Source organism: Medicago truncatula, chromosome 4 (genome assembly GCF_003473485.1).
Source record: "Medicago truncatula cultivar Jemalong A17 chromosome 4, MtrunA17r5.0-ANR, whole genome shotgun sequence".
Classification (NCBI taxonomy): Eukaryota; Viridiplantae; Streptophyta; class Magnoliopsida; order Fabales; family Fabaceae; genus Medicago; species Medicago truncatula.
The window spans coordinates 46,303,511-46,328,351 of record NC_053045.1 but is presented as its reverse complement, the minus strand read 5'-3'; the positions used below and the strand labels follow the sequence as shown (position 1 = coordinate 46,328,351).

The following is a 24,841-nucleotide window of genomic DNA, read 5'->3' as shown; positions in this document are numbered from 1 at the left end:
GTATCCTAGCAAACCCATATATATATATATATATATATATATAACAAAACAAACTCAATTGAATGGCAGGTTCCACAATGCACAATTCAATAACCTTCGGCTTATAAATTTTCATATTGGAGGAAATACTTTTGCTATTGGCTTCTATAGGACAAGCCACAAATAATGTTGTTGAAACAACATCGAGTCTTTGTAAATTTCATCACATGATAAAAACATCTTTGAATTCTGTAATTAATGTTGTCTTTAAAAATACCATCTGAAAGTGTTTATAAAAACTTGCTGGAACTGGTCCCTATACCATCATGTTTTGGTTACTATTAAGGAAAAAAATATAAAGTTGTAGTAGCTTTTTAACGGTTTCTCAAACACAATTCTCCACCACTAATCCATTAGATCCATTCAAAGTTGTCTGGGGTGGCAAGTCTAGATCATTACTCAAAATTCTACATTACTTAGACATTCTATATATAAACTCATTTTTCCTAATACATATATATTTTTTTAAATAACAAATGTAATATATGACAAACAAGGAACGGATCCAAAAATGCATCAACAATGTGGCTAAACAAATAGCGACCGAAATACAATCGATTTTTAATATTTTATATTTTGAAGACCGAAATTTCGGTCACTATAATTTAATGTTTAATGACTAAATTAGTGACCGAAATTTCGATCTTTAAAAATCGGGTTACTAAAGTATAAAAATTGGTCGCTAATATGTTTAACGACATTAGCGACCGATTTTTTATAATTTAGAGATCAAAATTGCGGTCGCTAAATAAGAAATTGCAATTTTTTTTGTAAAATTCTGGTGCGGCTAAGCCACACCATGCCATATGGTGGATACACCCCTAACGACAACAAGCGAAGTGTAATGGTCGATTCAATACAGAAAAACCAAATATAAAACATTAGAAAACCTCTGCAGGAGGCAAATAAGAAAATACACATAAACAAAACAAGAGAAGAGATCAAACATGAGATTAAAGAACACTGAGCAAAAAATGAAGGAGAATCCACACCCTATCTGCCTAAAACAAAAGGAAGGCTATACTACTCATTCATGCAAGGAACATGGTTACATGAGAAATCATATAAGACTTTCTGAAGAACCATTTTCTGGAGCAGAACTAAACTTTATCCTCCAAAAGAGGCGAACACTGAAAACAAACGAAAAAGATTTGGTGGCATGGCAGGTTGCCACCCTATAACCCCGTAAAAATATTATAAGACCCTTGAAGAGAAAACTCACAAGTAACAGACTCCTGCAAGATAACTCAAACGATTCGTATTACGTTACGTACGTGAAGAAATATAATGAGTTCGGAGAGAGGTGGTTTAAGCTCAACTTTCACATGAACAATCCTTTAAAATTGTTTTCTTCTTTATCTTTTAGTTAAATAAGTGATTTTCATGTATATTTGTTGTGATTTTTTCACCTTAGTTGCTTTTTAAGGTTTCTTGTTTTAGTGCTGTTTTTTTTCCCTTCTTTTTCGATCTTGATGCAATGCTCATTTTATTTAAATTGAAAGATTGATTTTGATACGGTGCAAATCAAATTATTGACTTTGACATTCTCAACATTATAGGTGGAGACATAAGTATTCTGCACACTTGAATATAGTCATATTTATTAACCTCTATGTTGTGATTTTGTTTTATTTTATTTTTTAGTGGCTTTGAATTTATTTGTTATCAATTTACTCTACCAAATTTAATCGATGAATAACGTTTATTTTTAGTAGTTTTTTTGGTTCAGTTAGAGAAAAGAATGTTAACATAAAAAAAAAGGAATGTTAATTTTAATTTTGAGTTCTTAGGGAGGTTAACTGGTGATACGATATACTAGTTAAAGAAAATAAAAGTTAAAGTTTTACATTGAAAAAAACTGTTTTTTTTTTTTGTCAAATAATCTATTAGTTAAAAATTCATCTTTTTAAAGATGAATTCTAGCTTCTTTTGTGAACCATACATCTTGATCAATACACAACAATTATTAGCATTTTTTTGAATTTATAGAAAACTAGAAGGAAGGGGTCTTACTTACCAGACACGAGTAGATACTGAAATCCATCCAGTTGGCACATACTACTAAATTTCCCATTTCATAAGACGCGTATACTCAACTCACGTCACGCACGACTTGACTCTCTCTCTATCCCAATCAATCCCACTACTTCAATGTTTAAAACTTCTCCATCAAGTTCAAACCACCAAACATGACCATATTATGAGGATTATTTATTATTCATAAATAAAACACTTGTTTTTCAACTATATTCCTAATTTTCTTTTTCTCTATCCCATTAAAAAAACCTTGAGTACTAAGAAAAGCCAACGTGGAACCTTCCTTTTCTCCTTAATATAAACCCCAACCCATCTCTTAGTTGCAAACACAAAGCAAAGTTGATTATTTGAGTAATTAATCAAAGGAAAAAACGTAATGTCAATTGTTGGGAAGAAAAGATCGTTGTTGAAGAGACTGAAGAAGGAAGCATTGAGGTTGAAGTTTTTGTGGAAATCATCATCATTCAAGTGGAACACACTTACTTTGCCTGTTTCATTCATGGAAGATGTTGTTTTTAAGGTTGTCTCTGCCTTTGAGGCTGTTGTTCTTGTTCTCACCCTCTGCTTCTTTTACCTTTGTTGTGGTTGCAGCTTCTGATTTATCTACAATTTGTACCATTTTTCTAACTTCCTCCTATTCAATGCAATCACAGGTTTTGTAATTTCAATTATGTTCATTTCATTCAAAACCGATTTAGTATTTATTTCTAGTTTCTTATCCTAAGTTTGTATATATTTAAGGGTGCAAAACTAAAGAAAATTGGTTGATCATGAAAAGTCTTGAATCAAAGAGGATAGGTTTTGGATGAATTATTCCCTTGCCCTAGCCAACATAATTCAAAGTAATTTACATTATTAGATAAGTGGCCTAATGGCCACACGGTGGAAGCACGATATAAAACGTCTTCACAACAAGGACAATTCTTGATATATATAACAAACTTGAAAATGATACTTTACCTTGAAAGAGTTTTAACATTTGTCATGTGAAGCAACAAAATATCCATTATGTCAAATAAAACACATGACAATTATCATACCCACCAAACAACACCTACAATTGCATTTGCTATCACAACAAGAATTGAAGCAAAAAGTGTAATCCACAATCATACCAACCATTATTAGCAGATCTTACTGAAGACAACATTGTCTCAAGTGAGTTCCTTGTAAACATTTCTGTTTGAAAGATTAATGACGCAAGATTAATCATACCAACCATCAATATCAATGTGGGCTAAAGAGTATGTTAAGTGGGTTGCATGATTATGGCTCGTATGAATGCTACATTGTAGATTCACTTCACTGTGATCTGTCATTAATAGATTGAATTTAGCCAAAATAAGAAAAAGAGAAGGAAATATATGTTAATTCCTACATATGGAATTCATTGCAGATAAATATTTACGATGGAACTCATAACCAACTAACCAAATCAATTGTATTTATGTTACAATATTTTCGTTGTTATGTTGGTAACACAAATAAGCTGAGTTATAATTTATTCAACTAATTATGAGCTTGTTTTGATATAATGATGCTTGTTTGGTAAAAAGTTTTTTTCACCAACATGTAGTTTTTTCTAAGATGCTAATTCAAGTAACGTTTATAACTTATATTTTTTTTTACATTTACTTCTGTTTTTAACCTTATTAAATTTATTTTATTATTTCTTACATTTTATTAAGAAAAAATAACCACACACAATATTTTATTCAATCTCCTATCCATCAGTCTTTATGTGTGCGACTTTGTGGGTTTTCGTAACATTGGTAATAATATCGAATCACTTGTATAAAATTATAAATTGTGAATGATATCTAACAACACATCACTCTTACCTAAATGATGAGAATGTCATGTGATATGCCAAAAATTATGTTGTGGACACAAGACAAGTTTTCCCCGCTTGATGATTTTTCTCCATACTCAGGAGGGGTAGTGTATATTCAAACCTCTAACTACTTATTTAAGGTGTCTAAATTCCTCACCATTCTTTCCATCAGCTATATGCTTGATGATTTTTCTCCATACTCATGAGGGGTAGTATTCAAACCTCTAACTACTTTTTTAAGGTGTCTGAATTCCTCGTCATTCTTTTCATCAGCTATATGTCACTAGCTTTCAAACTGTTTTTTAAGAAATTAAACTAACCCATCCAAATTGATACTGGAAAGTATCGAACTTAAAACTTTAAGATGGAGTACACTCCCATATCTCAAACCAATATCACCAGACTAACTCAAGTGGATTACGACTTCTTAAAATAATATTAGAGTGTTGATATTTAAACAACTATTGATGTGATTTGAGGAGAAAGAAAAAGGTAAATAAAAATCAAATAGTATACATTTTATGACAACCGAAAAGTTATCAAAATAACATTATTCATGATAACAATGTACTCACTATAAGTTTGAACATTATAATAATCATGAGAAGCAAGAATCAACTACATATGTTAAGAAACTAGCACGGGTGTACAACAAAGCTAATGCACGTGCAAACAATTAAATTTGAACGGCTAAAGTAATTCACAATACAGGAATAGTTTTTGGTTTAACATAAATTGTCACAAATTGAAAATGGAGTCACAATGTGGGAGAAGATGCATAAGTGGTTAGTGATTTCTTTCTTATAGCATGCATAACAATAAGATATAAACTAACAAATGTAACCGATTGATTTTAATAAAATCATTAACTGTGTTTTAGTAAACTTACATGAAGTAAAGCTAATGGATACTTTTAAACCAAAAAAAAAAAAAAAACTATGGATACTTTGAAACTGATGTAAATGGATAGGAAGGATTATTCAAATGTTTTTGGTCGGAACTTAGACCAAATGCATATTACTTTTTATTTTATTTAAGATCATATAGAGTTAATACGAAGAAAAAGGGAAAGAAAAAAAAACGATGATTTTTTTTTCCCAAAAAACAATGTTGAGAATACAAGACAAGTTTCCATGATTTTTTGATACACGAGAGAGTAGTCAAAACTTTAACTAGTTTTTACTTAAAAAAAATTGACCATTTTTTAAGGTGCTTGAATTCCTTATCATTAGTTCCTTCAACTACATCTCATTAACTTTTAAATTGTTTGTTGTCACATCTTAAAATAATAATAAAGTAACGTTATTTGAACAACTAAAATTTAGCAAGATAATCTTTCTCCCTAAAAAGTTATGCCGGGAACACAAGAAAAGTTTTTTGTGCTCAATGATTTTTCTCCATACACAGGAGGAAGTTGTCAAACCTCTAACCACTTATTTAAGGCGTATAAATTTCTTTCCATTCGTTCGATCAACTACATGTAAATAACTTTCAAATTGTTTGTTACAACTTTTAAATAATAAAAGTTTACTCACTTTGTCCTAAATATGTGTAAATGGTCAAATGAATTTAGTCGGAATTCAGACCAAATACATATCACCTTTTATGATTACAGGACTAAAACTGGGAAAAGAAAAAGAAGAGAGAGATAAAATTATTATGAACTAAAACTGAAAAAGAAGAAGAAGAGAGAGATAAAATTATTATCGAAAGATGATTTCATTATATTTTTATTAGGACTGATGATGTCAAATTCCTAAATTTTAGACGGAAGAAAAACAAATTCCAGTTATTCACTGTAGATTTATAAAATTGAACAACAAACAATCTCCAATTAATAATTAGTTTCCATAACATTGGATTTTCCCTTTCTTTTTCAATCTAAATCAATGATGTGTACAGGGTTCTTTGCAAGGAGAAGCAAAGATGATGCTGCCTCAATGTTACCATGGAGATCTTTCAGTGATGTCTTCACTTTTAGAAGTTCTTCTAAGTCAAGATCAGTAGGTACCATAGAGGCTTTACCTTTGTCAACTTCCTCCAACTCTTCGGTCAAATCACTCAGTTCTTTGTTGAGCTTGTTGATGTTTTGGTTTCGAGAAGGCTTAACATTTTTTCTTGATGATTCACCTTCTTCTCCATGAAGGTACACATTAGTCACAGCTTCGAAAGTTGGAGAACCAAAAGCAAATGGTTTACCACCAGGGGTAAATCCAACTATACCAACTCTAGCATTACAAAGAATTGATAAATCACTTGCTTTCTTAAAAAGACCACTTCTTCTCTTTGAAAATGTGACATTCCTAGCCTTCTTGTTATCCACTAATTCTATCTCTATTTTTTTACGACCCATGATTCACAAACTTTGTTCTTGGTATAAACTGAGGAAGAGATAGGATCGTATTTAAAGAGGAGGGTTAGGGTTGTCTATCGGCTTATGCAAGCAAACAAACAACATAGGGTCCAGCAACAAATTATAGATTTTTGGTTTAATATATCCCACGGTTACTTAACTTATTTTATTTTCTCAGTTTAATTCCTTAATTATTAAGTGTGTCAATTTGGTCTCATAAGTCTTCTGCCGTTTACTGTTTTAGTCATCTCCGTTAGTTTTTAACATTAAACGTTTAAGATGAACCATATTTATAGGTGGTCCACCATATGCCTTACTAAATTTTTTTATTTTAACCATTTGATTTTTTCTTTAAAAAATAGCTGTTAAATCATGTAGGGTCTATTGTACTTTACTATGAACCACTAACACCTAAGTTAATCCATTCATCTTCTTCTTCCCTCGTCATCTTCAACAACAACTTCATCAATAAACTCCAGAAAATCCCAAAAATACTAATTAAACCTATTATTTAATAATCACACAATCATCGTCATCTTCATCTATCATCATCAACATCCTTGTTCCTAAATATTCTTCTTCATCTTCATATCACAATCTACTATCTTCAAACAAAAAATCCAAAATTAAAAACTGAAATTATGTTTATATTCATCAAAATTAGCCCAACAACATATAATCATTATTATTAGAAATTAAAACTATTATTATAATATTATTAGTATTATTATTAAAATTTTTGTTTAATTTGAAATTAAAAAGAAAAGAAAAGAGAGAACATGACTGAGAAATTAAAGAGAAAAGAAAAGAGATTAAGACATAACACGATAGAGAAAGGGGGAGAATGAGATTTTAGGGTTTCAACTCCATTCTTCATGTTCGATTTCGACCTTCATTCATCATCAATTTGATTTCTCAATTTCATTCCTCTTCTCGTTTGGATTCGCGATTTCGACCTCCCTCCGTCACGATTTTGCTGTCGTGTTTGTTGTGACCTGCGTTTTCTTCTATCAATTTCGCCATTAATTTCATCATCACTGAGTTGCGTTTTTAGAATTTGAAATTCCCATTTCTCACAATTTCTCAGATCCATTTCTTGATTTCTCAGAATTCAAAATTATTATTTCTCACAATATCATTTTTCTGCAATATAATGTTTAAGGGTTTGATTTTGGGTTCCAGATGAAAAAAGCATTTAGATAATTGAAACTGGGTTTGAGCAGCAAGATGTTTAAGGTCTTTTTTTTTTTTTTTTTTTTTCATCTCTTTCTAGGTTTGAGCAGCATTTTTCTGCGTTTTTCTCTCCATATATGATATTAATGATTTTTTTTTTTTTTTTAACTTTAGAATGCAATAAAAATAAGTCGTTGCATATATGAGAGAAATGAAAGGGTGGAGGTGGGTGGTAAATTGATTTTCTTTATTTGGATATAAAGTTATTTAAGGTTTTTTCTGGGTTTTTTTTTTCTCCATTTTTTTATGTATTTTGAAGAAGATGAAGAAGAACAAAAAAGATTAGGTGTTGATGGGTCAGTGTTGTATACAATGGACCTGCAATCAAACGGTTGAAATCATATTAAAAAATCTAAACATTAAAATACTAACGGAGAGGACCGAAATAGTAAACGACATAAGATTTATGGGACCAAATTGACACACTTAATAGTTAAGGGACCAAACTGAGAAAATAAAATAAGTTAAAGGACAGGAGGATGTATTAAGCCTAGATTTTTTTAGGGCCCAAAATTTTAATTTTTGGTGCTTCATTTTGTGAAATAATAATATTTGAGTATTACTTTTCTTACACTATGGCCTTCTCCTGCACCTTGTAAATTTTTCAAAAATACCCTTGTGCAGTTCAGATTTTATAATCCGAATTCATGTTTCACAATTCGGATTCTAAAATCAGGACAATTCTTATGTATAAGCAGCCATCAGACTCTCTTACATTTCAACAGTTTTGAGTTTTCCTTTTAAAATCAACAAAAAAAACTAAGTAAAAAAATGCTAAAAACCCTTCAAATAAAATCATAAAAATATAAAAATCAAATAAAACTAATGAATTTTTTTTCGGATTTTTATGAGAATATGAAAAATGGTCTAAACGATGAAATTTTGGATTTTGAAGGGCGGAGTCCTGTAAGAAGTCCCTTCTACGTGAGTCATGGTCCTTGAATTTTTCTAATTTTTTGGGGAAGTTTTAGAGCACTCCGATCAAGTAGCTCGAAAACCCGATTTTTGACTAAGAACAAACATGATTTTTTTTACCTAAAATGACTATCCAATGTTACAAACATGTTTAAAATTTGTGCTGATACAGTTCAGATTATATAATTTGAACTGTTTTTCCCTTGAAAAATACTCCCTCCGTTTCAAAATACATGTCCAATTTTTGCAATGTGCACTATTCACTTGACTTACTTTGACCATACTTTTTAACTAATATATAAATACAAATATTAGCATGTAAGATGTTGTTTGATTTGTGTCGACAAATATTTTCAAAATATTAAATTTTTATAATTTTTTACTTTAGAAAATTAAAGATATTAACAGTCAAAATTATGCATTGGCATATGTGAAGTGGTTGACTTGGACATGTATTTTGAAACGGAGGGAGTAGTGTTTAGGGGGTGTTCGGATTATGTAATCCGAAAAAATCATGTAACGTGCCCTATTTTTTTATGTTTCCGGATTACAAAATTTGAAAAAATCCGCAACTCATTTTTTCACCCTATAACAAAGGAAAACACCTATTCAGATTATGAAATTCGAAAACTTCAAGGACATTTTGATCAAAAACGCAGGGTACGTGAGAATGACATAGGATGGAAAAAGTAATACTCATAATATTTTGAATTAATTTTTAAGGCCCAACAACTATTCGTTTTATCATGGGCGCAATTTTTAAGATTAGAACAAAATATCCAAAGTGTTTAAGAAAATATGAGGAGGGTTAGAGTATTTACAATGGAACTCTTCATTTTAGATGCTTAAACAGGTCTCACATATAACATCGCTCATTTTATAAATTTTTAACGTTTTTTATTTTATTTTTTGAAAATACAACATCAATAAATATAACAACCTTGAATACTGACTTTCTCCTACATCGTTTAATATTTTAGAACATGATTTTTTTTGTGGTGTTTGGGATTCGAACCTCATACCTTGCATATATTATGCATTATCCTTACCAACTGAGCTAAGCTCACAAAGATATGATTTAAAAATACAATTAACATATTTACCAAAAAGATAATAGAGGTAATATCATACAATTATTAAAAGAAAATGTTGTATGCCTTTTGAATTAGCATCCATTGTGCTATTTTAGAGCCTATTTGCTAGGATGAATTTCATTTTGACCCTCATGCATCGTAATTGTTAGATTTTGATCCTCGGATGGTCAAAAGTTCAACTAATCTTTAAAACTAATATACTAATATTTATCATTTAAAAAAGACAATAAATAATTTAGTACTCCCTCATTCCTTTTCAAAAAAAAAAAATAGTACTCCCTCATTTATCATAGTGTAGTTTGAGGTTTTTCTTACATTAATTAAAATTACCAATAAAGTTACTAGACCAAAAATAAAAATTACCAATAAATGACTTAAGAATATACATAGAATAATTTTACTGAGTTAACTTTATTATTTATGTCATGTAAGTGTAGCTCAGTTGGTAGCTATCAAGGATAATTTGTGCAGAGGTCAGGATTCGAACCCCAAATTCTCCATTTCTTCATACATAATGTGTGTGAATCTAGCCACTATGTTACTTAGACAAAAAAAAAAATATATTTATTGGAGTTTTTTTTTTTTTTTTTTTGAATAAGAAAGAGTATACGTCTAGGAAAAAGAAAATTATTAAGCAATTAAACACATAGTTAAAACTTTAGGATCATCTTGACCAAAAGAGATAACTTTAGCAACATCAGCAAGGAAAAACTGTCCGATAGATAAGGACAAACATCATAAATAATCAAACCATCTCCACTTGTTATCCTCATATTAGCAAACCTATGTGTATAAAAGTTTACTTCACGATACACATGGTTGTTCCTTAAAGAGGTAAGGACTAAATTCTTGATATCAAATGAGACTGGATACACATGTTGGAACCCAAAAGACACGTCCTCTTAAGTTGTCAAACTTTTCATAATCATGCATGGAATGTCTCGCATCTCTAGGATGACAACTGCTCTTGTTGCTTCTTCATTCTTTTTGGCTAACCAGATTTTCATATGACCCTAGCATTTCTTTCGATTTAGAATTCCTCGAATCTTTTTTTTTTTTTTGAAGAAAGAATTCCTCGAATCTTCTCTTTTCTTATTGGATGGAACATGTTTCCAATCCAATTCCTATATAAGGTTTATGATAGAAATGTCTTCAACTAAAAAGCTAGAGAAAAAAAACCCTAAAAGGTGTCTAGAATTAGAAGTCTAAAAAGTTATAAATGGAGAGGATCTTAACCTCTCACACATGACGCGCATACGAACTCACGTCACACACTTAGAACTTGACAATCGACTCTCTTAAAAAAGTCCTTAAAAAAATTCTTTCAATTCCATTCAGCCTTCATCTCAATTATTTATTTAGCTTTAAAATTTTTACATATGAATAAAAAATGACTTATTATTTTCTTGTACTAAGCGATGACTGACTTAAGGGCAGGTCATTTCATTAGAAAAAAATATATTGACTTTTTTTAGTAAATAAATAGGGTCCGTTTGCAACAAATTATATACAAATAAAATTTATTTTAATATTTATTAATTTAGAGATGAAATTTTAGATATTTTTCATTAAAAAGAAACTCAAACTAATTTGTACTTGCTTACTAATAACAAAATCTCTTTTTGAATTATTTTTTTGCATTAAATTAATCAATAATATAGATTCTTTATGTAAAACTATATATTCTTCAATTGCTAAGAGAGCTAGGAAAACGAGTGATATTTTATTTCTCTTCTTTTGATCATCACCTGGTGTGTTTGTCTAAAGTTATATTTGTTGATTCGGGAATAAAATGATAGAAATATACATGTCTATGTTTGTAATAAGTTTACTAAATTTTATTCCATGTATAAAATGTTTCCGGGAATATAAAAAATTTCCCAAGGAAAAGGGTGGGAATAAAGTTCTCATGGAGATGGTAATAAATTCATATGTAGTTACCTATTATAATTCCTATTTTTATGGTTTCTAAGAATATTATAAAGTTACCCAAACATTCTCTCAAAAAAAAAAAAAGTTAACCAAACATATTTTTTCTAAATACCTTGGAATTAAATTCTCATCTTTATATTCCAAGGAATGTTATTTCTAAAATTAAATTTGGTAAACTTGAAACAAACACGCCCTGGGTATTTTTGCGAAAAGTTAATTAATACACCTTGATATTCGAAGAAAGTCTAAGAAAAAGGGACAACAAAGTTTGCAAAAAAAAAAAAAAAATCTTATACTTAGAGATGAAGGCAATACTTGTTTTCTATAACTAAACTGTATATTTTGCTCTTTTTTTTTAACTAAGATAAATGTATATCGTGTTATTGTAAAAGGAGTTTTTTTTTTTTTTTAGGGAAAATGAGTATTTTAATTTTTTTGGGTCAAATAAGCTAGTGGTTAGAGCTCACGCATTCAAATATGAAGGAGTGAGGTATTCGAGGTTCGAACTCCGACTTCTACGTATAATATGCAATATCTCTATCAACTGACATAAACTTACGGGATAGAAAATGAGTATTATTATTAATAAAATCGTGTTAACAAGTATCTTAAAAAAACTATAAAAAGAAATTGTATCTTAATAATACAAGATAAGCATTTGTAATAGTCTTAAATCTTAATCATAAACACGCAATTTTTAAACAGAAGTTAGAAAAAGAACTTGTGAACATTTGCCCTGTTAAGGAAACATTTGTTTGTCAACTATATTCCCTACTTTCACTTTTTCTTTCTCCCATCGAAAAAGAGTAGTAACGGGGAAGCTTCCTTTTCTCCTCAATACAATATAAAGTCCCACAACGCGCAAAATCGATTTAAATAATCAAAGAGAAAAACGGAATGTCAATGGTTGAGAAGAAAAGATCGTTGTTGAAGAGGCTGAAGAAGGAAACATTGAGGTTGAAGTTTTTGTGGCAATCTTCATCAGGATTCAGGTGGAACAGACTTACTTCGCCGGTTTCATTCATGGAAGATATTGTTTTTAAGGTTGTCTCTGCCTTTGAGGCTGTTGTTCTTGTTCTCACCCTCTGCTTCTTTTACCTTTGTTGTGGTTGCAGCTTCTGATTTTCACCTTTCTCTCTCTCTCTCATATATAATGTAAGGGTAATGTACTATTTTTCTAACTTCCTACTCAATGCAATCAATGCTTTTTAGCTTTTGTAATTTCAATTATATGTTCATTCAAAACTGCTTTAGTATTTCTAGTTTCTTATCCTAAGTTTGTATTAATCACATATATTTAAGGGTGCAAAACTAAAGAAAATTAGTTGATCATCAAATTTTTTGAATCAAAGAGGATGAGTTTTGGATGAATTATATTATTACCTTCTCTCACTCCCAACATAATTCAAAGTAATTTTATTTTATTAGATAAGTGCCCTACCTAATGGCCATATGGTGGAAACACGATATAAAATGTCTTCATACAAAACTACTAGACTGTAACAACGAGGACAATTCTTGATATATGACAAACTTGAAAATGATATTTTCCATTGAAAGAGTTTAACATTTGTTATGTGAAGCAACAAAATATCCATTATGTGATATAAAACACATGACAATTATCATATTAACCAACCAATATCTACAATCATTCCAACCATTGACATTAGTAGATCTTACTCAAGACAACATTGTCCAAGTGAGTGTTCATTGCAAACATTTTTGTTTGAAAGATTAATGCTTCAAGATTAAAAAAAATAAAATTATTGAAAGATCTTTTTTAATGGCGATATCCACCGAAAGATTAATGCTGATTTGTGAATCACATTTAGTTTGCTCTACTATATCGTTGATACTAGTCTTAGAGGTTTTAAAAAATGGTCCATTACCGAGAAAAAGGCGGCGACAAAAAGTATAGGTAGCCGACGTTACCGGTTACCGTTTTCACAGAGTGAACAAAAATCAAGACGAAACGCTGTTACAGCCGCGACGAAACACCATTACGGCCGCAAAAGAATGTCGTTCATGACAATAGACACCAAATCTGAATATCTTTTCAATTAAGATAGATGAAAATCATATTTTTACTACATACTTGATTATAAATTACATAATGTTATTTCCTTATCTAGTTTAGAACTCCAAATCTATCTCTAGGTTAAGTTATTTACATTCCTATCATTGTTTAAAAGTTGTGCAATGTTGTGATTAATTCACAGCGCGACAACCGCAATCTATAATACAATATCTGTAACAGCCGAAATGGTGAAATCATATACATGACCTGGACCTTGAACGCGACCGTTGTTTAAAACCTTTCGGCTGCTAAAAATATTTTTGTGATGATGTTATATATATTGTCAAGTACTTTTGGATAATGTTACATTGGAAAGCATATATAGTTGTGAGTGATCATCAAAGCATCTTATATGATATTAAGTGAATTATATTTGTGAATTCAGTTTCTTCTGAAACTAGGGAGACTCGCAGTCGGAACGGCATTAACATCTTGTCTTGCTAAGAAATGGGATTGATCAGGATATGTTGTTATTTATAGAAGGATGAAAGCATGATTATGATTCACTTCATCGTGATTTTTTTATTTTTTATTTTTATTTTATCCTTATCAAGCTATATATTCAAAAATGGTTCATCCTTATCAATTTCATGTTCAATACTAACAAGATATATAACAGGAGTACAGCAATTCATTTTCATTGAAATTTGTTTGATATTCAATTGCTTTACCAAAACATTGATATCCCCCTATAATATAGAAAAGCATGATGAGAAGCCCTTAACTTTTCTTCCGTTACTTATAGATTGGTCATTTCCCTTAATTTGAATGACAAAAGCTGATGGGGATACGAGGGCACGACAACACGAAGACATGGGTAGGACCAGTAGAGAAACTAATTAAGGTAAACGATGCAAAAGAACGGCGATCGTTTGCATTTCTGATGAAAGGTGAAGTTTTGGTTTGGAGGGAGAATAGAAAATAACATTTGGTTACTAATAAAATGACATTTCATTTCTGCGACTATGATATCATACATCCTTGTTGGCTAACCTGAATCAGTTTTAGAAAAAAGTTGGTTTTTATGAAAACGGTATTTAGAAACCAAACTGCCATAAATTTGGTTTGGTTTTAAACCATGCACACCCCTAACGAGAGGCACCAGTCTATATTTTTCATTTTCATTTCCACACACAACACAACTGGCAATGATGATAAAAAGGCCGGTCTTACGGCTACCATTTACTTCTTTGGTAGTAGATTGAAACATAAAATAGCATATATACACAAACAGGTTCATGTATGTCTCTAACGGTTAGTCATGGACTTTTTTACACAAAGCACAATAATTTCCCTTAGGCGTGAGTTGATGTGCATCTGATGCAGTTTTTATTATCTCTTGTTGTGCATTTGAATCTGATGCAGTTTTTGGCATGTCTTGTTGTGAATGATCTGATGCAGTTTCAGCTGCAAATGGATGAATGTTATCCACACTTGAGGGCTCCATTACATGATTAACAAGTGACCTTGTTGCACCCTTTGATGCGGTGTTTGCTATGAACATTAACCTTAAAATTTTGACAGCAATGAGAGCCAAAACTGTAGCTGAGGGAACAAAGATAACATCAGGAATGACATTCATAAATTTTAGCTGAGGAAATGTTGTTTGTCCTGTTCTTTTAGCCACTATGGCTGCTGGTGGTGCCACTATTCCAGCGATTATCATAGATTCATCTACTTTGTTGAGATTCACATTCTTATTCATGAAGTCTGCAAACATCTTCTCTTTGGCTTCCTCATTAGCTTCTTTCCATTGTTCGAAAATTTCCTGCATGATGCAAAAATATGTGAGTGATTGGTTATAGCAAAAAGACTCACATTGTTTGAGAATTTAGAATAAGAGTAGTTTATAAAGACAAACACTCCTCTAAGGACAAAACTGTGAGGGCTTAGTCATAAGACACAAAGCGGACCAACCTCAGAAAAGCGTTGCAATGGACTCGAGGGCAAAATAGCCGTCTATGGAAAAGTGGGGGGCCACTACTCCGGAACAACAGAAAGTCCCACATTGATTTTGAATTGAGACATAAGATCCAAAAAGAACCATACCTCAGAAAACCGGTGCAACAGACTAAAGGTTCGAACAGAAGTCTTGAAAACAATTTCTTGCTTTCAAGGCTAATCAAGTCAGCACATCTACCCTTCTTAGACTTCTCACCTAGTGGGATTCTCGAGTCTCCCTTCTTATATAGAAACTTGAAGTAAAAAAGGTGAGTGAAAAGGTAAAATTTAAATATCAAAGATAATTGGTTTTTTTTAGGTGTAAACATATTTTACACTATACGTAGTTTAAATTTTAACTTAAATTGAAATAAAATGTGTTGTGAATTCAATCGAAAAACACACCAATAACAACTTGATGTGTGGAGCAAGGGATAATCAAGCAACTAAAACAAATTGTATGGAACAATTAAATACAAGCCAAAAGTAGAAAACAACGGCGAGAAGAACAAAAAGAAGAGAAGAACTCAAAAGAATTTGTTGACCCAGTTCGGTCCAAATTGACCTAGTATGGGGGAGAGAGCAGCCCTCCGATCCACTATATGATGAGTATCGTTACAAAGAGAAATCAATGGGTTACAAGAATAAGTCTCCAGCCTAATTCTACCCAAAGTCCCAGCCTCTTCCCGTAACCAAGAGACTCAATCCTAATAGTGTTTCCCAAGGTGAATCAACCCACAAACCCTAGTGTTTGTTCCGAAGAGACAAACTCTATACAAACCCTAGTTTTGTTGTTGCCTTTTTAAACCATTGTTTCAGCCCCCTCTATCTCCCTCTCAAAGTTTGCTCTGATACAAGGTCTATATTTATAGTAAAAGTATCGCTTAAAATTTGGAACAAATCTGCACTCAAAAATATGTTTCTGTTTTTCGCCGCCAACGCACCATCGTGCCACGATGCGACCCCATCGTGCCACGATTTTTCCAGTGCTTTGCCTCAAACTTGAAACCTCCAATCGTGCCACGATGCCCAGCAATCGTGCCACGATTCTGCAGAAATCTAATTTTAAGTTAACTCTCACAAAATGTAAAAGTTTCTGAACTGTTACTGAATGAAGATTAAACTATTACCTTAAATGTATAAGAAACTTCACAAGATACGAGCAATTGACTACAAATTGTACGAGAAAATTACAAACCTTTACATCCTTATAGGATGGGGCATAATAATGCTTCCCTGGTACAGCCATGTTGATAGAGCTGCATAAAATTTAATTATATAAGTATAACTCTTCGTTATGGTGATAATGTGAAACCAAATTGTGAGAGTGCAAGCTACGCTTTATCATGCTTCATTGTGGTTTTTTCTAACTATGTTATAGGTGTCATGTATTCACCGTCTTTGATGATGACTAATCTATATCGTAGATCCAGACTGACCACCTTCAGTGGAATCTCTCCTCATAACCATGTTTTTCTTCATTTACCGAGAGCTTGCTTGAGATATCTGAGTCAAAATAAACTCGAACTAATAAATGTAATGTTGTCACGGGCCGGTGTTTCTATAGGTGTGATTAGATGTTAAAATAAATTGAATCTGTGCAAAATTTAAAATCTATTTTTTTTTCAATGTTGAATCAGTTCCTAAAGTCTCCCTCACCACTCAATTGACATTATATCTTTGTCAAAAAAATCAATTAAAAATACTTTCTCAATTATAACTATTGGTTATGGATTCAATCAAATTAGCATATTATCATAATTCATAAGTCTTAATCATAACCTTCCTATTAAATATTATTTTCAATTATCTTCTTTTCCTAAACATTCAGAGGCAAGAATTTTTCATTGGAAGCTCATGCTTACATGAAGGTATCAAGAATAGCAACATGGAATGCTTCAAAATCTCTGATATCTTTCTCAACAAATTGCTTGTACAGTTTATCCATTACCAAACTCAACACATGGGAAGTTGACAATCCTGTGATGCACAATAAAAATGATAAATCATTAACTAGTTGACAAATAAGTGTATTATGAAAGTAAAACAAATTCAATGTTGACCTTTTCCTCTCATTAAACTTGTGTTCATCCCCATAATCCTTTGTATGATTGTACTTTAACAGTACAGAAGCAATCAGTTTAAAATTTGATGGGTTAACTAATTAATGGTATCTCTTCATTTTCCCTTAAAGAAAGGAATTACTTTCTAGTTTAAAATTTATATAATATATCAACTTTTTTTACTGTTTATGGGTCAGATTCCTGGCATGGCATAACCTGTAATCAAAGCTTTTTAGCTTTTGTAATTTCAATTATGTTCATTCAAAACCACTTTAGTATTTTCAGTTCCTATGTTTGGATATATTAATCATATATATTTAAGGGTCCCAAGTGAGTTCATTGTAAACATTTTTGTTTGAAAAGATTAATGCTTCAAGATTAAAAAAAAAAAAAATCCATTGAAAGATTTTTTTTAATGGCAATATCCACAGAAAGATTAATGCTAATTTGTGAATCACATTGGGTTTGCTTGCTTGAGTGTCTTTCTAAAGAAACTATTAGCAGATTCTGTAAGTCTCTTGCATCATTAGGCATAGCCCAATGATCTCAAAACTTACTAGTCTTAAGGACTGTATTTCATAGCATTATATCATTTTTCTTTCATATTTCAAGCTAATATTTTCAAAAATATGCGAATCACACAAACCTCATATTTCAAGCTTTTCCTCAACATTGTTGATCCATTGGTATAGTTTATTATTTGATCTTGTTATCAACCAGACCTCTTGTTGCCTAAGTCACCCTTGAGACTTCAATGAGGCCAATTGGAGCTCAAAATGCAGAACAACAATTTCAAGCATAGGATGATAACGCAAACTGCACTCGAACAATGCAAAATGGCAAAATTCTGTGTTACCAAGCCTACACAGCACAAACTATATATACTCTCTAGCCACAAAAACTATCACAAACCGTGCAATACAGTTGCAACGAAATCTCCTGTATAAAAATCTGCAATAAAGTTTCTACAAGCAGCACAGTAAGCTATGATAACAGCAAAACCAATGCATGAATGTACCGTTTAGTAGATTCTTAATAAATTTCATTTATACGGCCTACCTTTTCTCTTCGTTTCAGACACCATGATTTTGGATATCTCCAACTCATCATAGATCTCCCACTCTCTCCATTTCTAAATTAAACGTTCAATTTTAATTTTTCTAGAAGATATAAACTTGTAAAATTGTATATGGAATATGGATTCATTTGAAGCGGTTAATATGAATTGACACAATTTTATCATCAATGTCTCAAATGCACTATGTTTATTAGTGGAATGTGGTTTATCAATTGCTATTTAATGGATCTATTTGCTCTTACTATAATGCATATACAATTTATTGCGTGTACTGGTAAAATTGTTTCATTGTTTGACGTGGCATATGCGTTTAATGGAGATACTTAATCATACATAATCTTAATTTGATGTTTATAGTAAACATATGTAATAACAAAAATAGTAAAAACTTCAAAGTAGAAACCAAATCACATAATATAACCAAGTACAACTTTATTTTATGGTGCACAAGTGAGATAGGTTTTGCATTATACACAAGTTCGTTTTTACTATTGAATCAATAAATCTTATCATTGGATTAAATAAGATTTATTAATTAAATTAAATAGTGAAAAACAACCTTTTCCGTCCTTACGGCAAAACCAACTTACTTACGCACTGGACAAAACTAAAATACATGAAACTAACATAAGTAATTGTTTGACTCCCATAAGTGGGACCCATATTATTGACTTAAAAAAACTAAATATCATTCATCGATGGAGCTGGGGTCTTTGTGAACAAAGTTATTACTAGTTGGGGCCTGGGGGTATCCTATACATTTTTATGCGTGTGTACATATGTCTTGAGGGGTGCAAAACTAAATAAAATGGGTTGATTTAATTTATTCTTCTTTCTGATTAATTACGTGAATGTAGCAGTTCTTATAATTCCAAAATTAAAGCGATATGTAACTAATAACCATCCTCTTTAATTGTCACACAATTGGGTAATGATGAAAAGTCTGGATGCTTACTGCTATTACAGAGGGTAAAACAACAATCATAATACCAACTATTGGTCATTAGTAGATCTTACTGAAGACGACACTATTCTTGTTCAAAGATGTAGTCACTATCGTGTTTTCATAGAAATTTGATTTTTGTTTATGTTATCTCCGTCCTTAATTATAAGACCTTTTTTATCTCTTTTTATAAGACTCATTTGTTATTTCCATTAATTATTTCTTTACATACATGCCCCTATTTATTATACATCTTTTTCTTCAATCAGTAATAAATAACATGTTGAAAACATAAACCAACCCTCTCTCTTAAAGGATAAAATTGTAAAAACAATAATAATTACAAATATTCATTATCTTAATTCTCGTTATTTTTTTCAAAGTGGCCCTATAATTAGGGACGGAGGTAGTATATATTTAATTATATAAATTAATTTTATATTTAATTTTTTTTCTTATAGTGTATAAATAAAACATGTATAATTTCTCGTGGACCACCACTCAAGTCACACTCGTCACGGTGTCTGGTGTGAGGGGATGTATGACGAGTTTCACACTAAATGAAATATAATCCGAAGTGGGAGAAATCATGACCTTACAAATCGGTTTTGTAAGAGTTTAGTTAGACCGAGCTCAAATTCTAATAGATATTACTCCCTCCTTCTCACAATAATTGTTTTTTTACCATTTTTTCTTTTTCTCAAAATAATTGTCACTTTAGAATAGCAATGCAACATTTATTACTTTTTTTCCATTATTATACCTTTATTTATTGAATTTCATCCAACTTAACTACACCACTAACTACAATTAATAAGGGTATTTTAGTAAATGATATTAATTTTACCATTTAAATCAACAGAATTAATCATTTCCTTAATAATCGTGCACAAACCTTAAACGACTATAATTTAGAGACGGAGGGAGTACTATAAATTTTTTTTTGAAGGAAAATATTTTATTTTTAAAAATTGAGATTTTATAATCACTTTTATTTTACTTTTTGTTAAATAGATTATCCCTAAAAGTCATACATCTTATTACTAGAAGAAGAAAAAAAATGAAACAAATCATACATCTTAAGTGTGCTGAAGAGAGAAATTGTGAGTTTGAATTCACGATTGAACACATCAAATATCTTTGCAACTATTAATTGAGTTGTACTTAAGGAACATGATCAATTTTATTTTAATCTAAAACAAACGAGTTTAGACTCCTCTAATTCATCAACACTAGGGGGTGCTGTAAATATTTTCATCCTTAGTATTAACCCTTCAAAGGCAGACAAAATATCTGTCTCAAGAACAGGACAGTTCAAAGCTGCCACATATCTTATCTGTTATTTTCCTTCTCTTCTTGTATAGACAGACAACAACACACAGTATTTCTCAATCCAACTCTTCTTCTTGCTTTCTACTCATAACTGCAATTAATACACAAACATGCATTCCTTAACATGTCTAACACTTTCTTCTCCTTCTTCAATCTCATCTCTAAAGCCAAATCATAACTATAACCCTTTATTAGGTGCAGCCTCAAAGCCATGTCTACTAACATTGAAAAGAAAAACCAGTTTTACTACTAGAGCATTACTTTCATCAACCAAAGAATCTGTCCTAAAGGATTTTCGCGAAAGAACAGCTCTCAAGGTGTTAAGTAAACCATGCAAAACCCATTTCTATCTCATTTTTCATTTATTTTCTTTTGCCATAAATGTTGTAATGTGCATGTTGATAAATATTTGGCTTCTTTTGAAGATTATCACAGGCTTGCAGAATTTTGATAAAGACAATGTTGCCTCAGTTGTCACTGCCGCAGAAAAGGTTCTTCACTTCACTCATTCTACATTACTTTTGTTTATTCTCAGCTCCGATGATTAGTGCTCTAGTATTTGACAACTAAAAAATAAGATTTAGTATCTATGTAATTTATTTATTTTTTTGTATCTGAAAGCAGATAGCTTAAAAGAACTGAGTGATATATATGATTTGAAATTAGTTAAATCTAGAATTATTTAGAGTTGTCAATGACTCAATTCAAAAATCTTGAAGTGCTTTAAATTTGGAAAAATGTAGAAAATATCTAGAAGCAAATTTCAATCAGGAATATCCTAAAGTCTCCTTTTCTCTTCCTAAGAGGCATAGCTGATAGGTGATAACTGATATGATATGAATTGACATTTGGAATCATCTTCTGTTTGGGACTCCTCCTGAATCTTCATGATATTTTAATAAGTCTTTGACCAAATTTTAACTGATGTTCTCTGATGGTTTCTTTTATTTTTCTTAAAAGTATTTCACATTACAAACTAACATACAACTGTGAACTGTAAATGAGTCTTTTCTTGTCAATGTCGTGCTTGCAGGGAGGAGCAACTCACGTCGATATAGCATGTGACCCGGAGTTGGTGAAGCTAGCTATCAGCCTAACTTCTTGTCCGGTATATTCATGCTTTTCTAATGAATGTCTTTAACACTCTCGTTTATATGGTTTCCAGACTTAAGCAGAGAGGAAATGAAAAATGCCTTTGCATCTACAAAATTTACTATAATCAGAGGATATCTTAATCATTTATAAAGTTGGTATTGAACATGCATATTGATTCTAATTTCAATGTACATTTACAATACTCTTAAAAGAGGCAACAATTTATGATTCATCGCTGTTGCAGGTTTGTGTTTCTTCTGTAGATCCTGCAACATTTCCAGCTGCAGTTGAAGCAGGAGCACTAATGGTTTGACCTTTTGTCTAATTCCATTTCTAGTATCAGTTCCAAGTTCATATTCTAGTCAAAAGATGGGATAACCATAAACATTTAAAATTCATCCTTACAAGATTTGTTCTTAATATTATATGGCATTGGCAGGTTGAGATTGGAAATTATGATTCATTTTATGAGAAGGGAGTGATTTTTACTCCAGAGCAGGTAAAGAGTGATTTTCAGTATTCAATCATGAATGTGTATGGTAGTCACTAAAATTCACGGAACAAAAGGACAATGATATGTAGAGAATAATTTTGATGTACTGTCAGTGTAAAATGTTTTACATTATCAACCAACCATCATTTGCATGACTTTTATTTAAGCTAGGTATAATGAAAGTCAAGCTTTTTTAATGATTAAACAATTATGATTGATTGACTAAAGGTGTACATAAATTAAAGGTGTATATAAATTAACTCTTAATTTATATTTGTATTGAATGTTAGCATATTGTTACTGATTTTAAATAACACAGTCATCAACAGAAACTCACACTTAGTTTTCTTGTATTTTCATGATCTATTTATCCTTCTGTGCAGATTCTGAGTCTAACAAAAGAGACAAGGAGGATACTTCCATCTGTGGTTTTGTCTGTCACTGTTCCTCACACACTAAGCCTTCCCGATCAGGTTACATACAGCATTTATACTTCCAAAGTGCAAAATCATTCTGATACTATTGGTATTTAAATAGTACTATAAATAAACAAAAAATCTTAAACTTTGACAGGTCAAGCTTGCAGAATCACTTGAACTAGAAGGTGTGGATATTATTCAAACTGAGGGAGGAAAATGTTCCAATCCTACAAAGTCTGGTGTTCTTGGTTTGATTGAGAAGGTAAACATGAAGATGTCTTTGATTTGCCTGTGTCTTTTCCTATTTGCCTACATTTTCATTACTGCAAATGCAAAATGCATCACAACAATGATTGTGGTAATTTTCAAAATGGTTTAAAACCTACGAAGTACTAACATAGTGACATAGACAGCGACACCAGATGTGATACTTGCACGTAGATGCTGAAAATAGTTTGAGAAAATAGAAATGATTGAAATGTAAACTCATGTGTCGATGTCGTGTCAGTGTCACATGTCATACACCTGACACGCCTTCAATCTAAAACTCAATGCTACATAGTTTAAAACATCCAACCAGCATTATCATTATATAGTAAATCATGTTAAGTGTTTTAAAAATATTTAACATGATAGACACGTGATTCTGTTGGGTTAAGATAGACACAATTTGACATCATGAGAGAATCCTTTTAATTGCTAGATAATGATTGCATTTGACAAACCCTTCCTTAAATTATCAAAATTCTAATCAGTGATTATTGTAGGCAACACCAACTTTAGCAGCTGCATATTCTATATCACGAGCTGTTAAGATACCTGTCATGTGTTCATCCGGGCTAAGTGCTGTCACAGCACCTATGGCTATCACTGCCGGAGCTTCTGGTGTGGTAAGGATTTCTTCCCAACGATTTTTTTACTGTAAATTAGAAATCATAATGATAAACTTACTATACCTTTCTGGCGGCGAGTTATTGATCATTGACTTCGGTTCGGTGTATTTCTAAATCACAGGGTGTGGGCTCCGCAGTTAACAAACTAAATGACGTGGTCGCTATGATTGCTGAAGTTAGAAGCATTGCTGATTCATTGAAGACATCCCTTCCGATACACACTACACATGAAGTCAAAACTCATTTCCAGTAGTTCAATATATGGAAGAAATAGCTTAAGGTGGTTTAGGTAGTGAATAAAACGTTTGAAGAAAATCTGGATCCTTCCTTAAAAATAAGAACTGCTAGGATCCATCTTTTTTCCTCCTTTTCTATTTTAGACTTCTGTTTTACTTGTAGTTTGTGTTCTTGTATGGGTGTTGAAATTACACTGTCAAAGTGAAATGATTAATGAGCTATTTGGGGGTTTTGCTTCTTAATGAATGGAGCTGGTCAGTTGAGTGATATTGTGCATGTTATTCTTTTGACAAAGTAGTGCATGTATGAAGCTTTGTTACACTAAACATTTACGTTCTACCCAAAAAAAAACACTAAGCGTTCACCAAATGATTTTAAAATCAGACATCATCAAAAGTCCTCATAGATTCAAAGATGCCATCAAAAGGTGCCTTGTTTGCTGCTTTGAAAAGTCCTCATAGATTCATGTAACCTGTTACTTTTTTTTCCCAATGAGAACATCTGACATTCATGTTGAAAACTTAGGCCGCAGTGGAACTAATAAGCAGTAATTAACTAAGTATGTCTGTTAAACGATAATGACAAGAGGAATACTAGTAACACATTTTCAGTATACTTTTAATTACAGTATCATAAAATTCATGTGAAATTCACTCTTTTCCGGCATACTTTGAAAACATAGTAAAACACACTTTTTATTTAGTGAGAATATCTTCTATGTAAATTTTAGGGTAAATAATGTTTCTACTCCCCCAACTTACTGTGCTGTTCATTATTTGTCTTCGCAGTTTCAAAAAAATCTTTTATGTAGCTTAATAACTTCATTATAA

At 31.4% G+C, this 24,841-nt stretch overlaps 3 protein-coding genes and 1 non-coding gene across 4 annotated transcripts; 2 read left to right on the top strand and 2 right to left on the bottom strand.

Annotated features, from left to right (window-relative positions):
- Positions 1-5,663: 5,663 nt before the first annotated feature.
- LOC25493405 (agamous-like MADS-box protein AGL29) lies at positions 5,664-6,268 on the bottom strand. Its single transcript, XM_013601895.3, has one exon. It carries the CDS (start codon positions 6,261-6,263, stop codon positions 5,787-5,789), a length of 477 nt encoding a protein of 158 aa, XP_013457349.1. The 5' UTR covers positions 6,264-6,268; the 3' UTR covers positions 5,664-5,786.
- An 8,392-nt stretch (positions 6,269-14,660) lies between these two features.
- Positions 14,661-14,766, top strand: LOC112421538 (small nucleolar RNA snoR113). The gene has a single exon (XR_003011864.1). It is a non-coding gene; the product is annotated as a small nucleolar RNA snoR113 (small nucleolar RNA).
- LOC25493403 (uncharacterized) lies at positions 14,698-17,602 on the bottom strand. The gene is made up of 4 exons (XM_013601893.3): positions 17,522-17,602; positions 17,324-17,438; positions 16,657-16,717; positions 14,698-15,285 (listed from the first exon to the last, which is right to left on the bottom strand). The coding sequence occupies exons 1-4, from the start codon at positions 17,553-17,555 to the stop codon at positions 14,773-14,775; spliced, it is 723 nt and encodes a 240-aa protein (XP_013457347.1). The 5' UTR covers positions 17,556-17,602; the 3' UTR covers positions 14,698-14,772.
- A 3,235-nt stretch (positions 17,603-20,837) lies between these two features.
- Positions 20,838-24,253, top strand: LOC25493402 (uncharacterized protein ycf23). The gene is made up of 9 exons (XM_013601892.3): positions 20,838-21,191; positions 21,300-21,365; positions 21,908-21,982; positions 22,214-22,276; positions 22,409-22,468; positions 22,846-22,935; positions 23,036-23,143; positions 23,649-23,771; positions 23,896-24,253. The coding sequence occupies exons 1-9, from the start codon at positions 20,985-20,987 to the stop codon at positions 24,025-24,027; spliced, it is 924 nt and encodes a 307-aa protein (XP_013457346.1). The 5' UTR covers positions 20,838-20,984; the 3' UTR covers positions 24,028-24,253.
- Positions 24,254-24,841: the final 588 nt, after the last annotated feature.

Coding starts and splice junctions, on each gene's coding strand:
- LOC25493405 (XM_013601895.3), bottom strand. CDS start 6,263: ATGGGTCGTAAAAAAATAGAGATAGAATTAGTGGATAACAAGAAGGCT.
- LOC25493403 (XM_013601893.3), bottom strand. CDS start 17,555: ATGGGGATGAACACAAGTTTAATGAGAGGAAAAG. Junction 17,439..17,521: donor AAGTTTAATGAGAGGAAAAG/GTCAACATTGAA, acceptor TGTGCATCACAG/GATTGTCAACTTCCCATGTG. Junction 16,718..17,323: donor GCTATTCTTGATACCTTCAT/GTAAGCATGAGC, acceptor AATTTTATGCAG/CTCTATCAACATGGCTGTAC.
- LOC25493402 (XM_013601892.3), top strand. CDS start 20,985: ATGCATTCCTTAACATGTCTAACACTTTCTTCTCCTTCTTCAATCTCA. Junction 21,983..22,213: donor TCAGCCTAACTTCTTGTCCG/GTATATTCATGC, acceptor TCGCTGTTGCAG/GTTTGTGTTTCTTCTGTAGA. Junction 22,277..22,408: donor TTGAAGCAGGAGCACTAATG/GTTTGACCTTTT, acceptor TGGCATTGGCAG/GTTGAGATTGGAAATTATGA.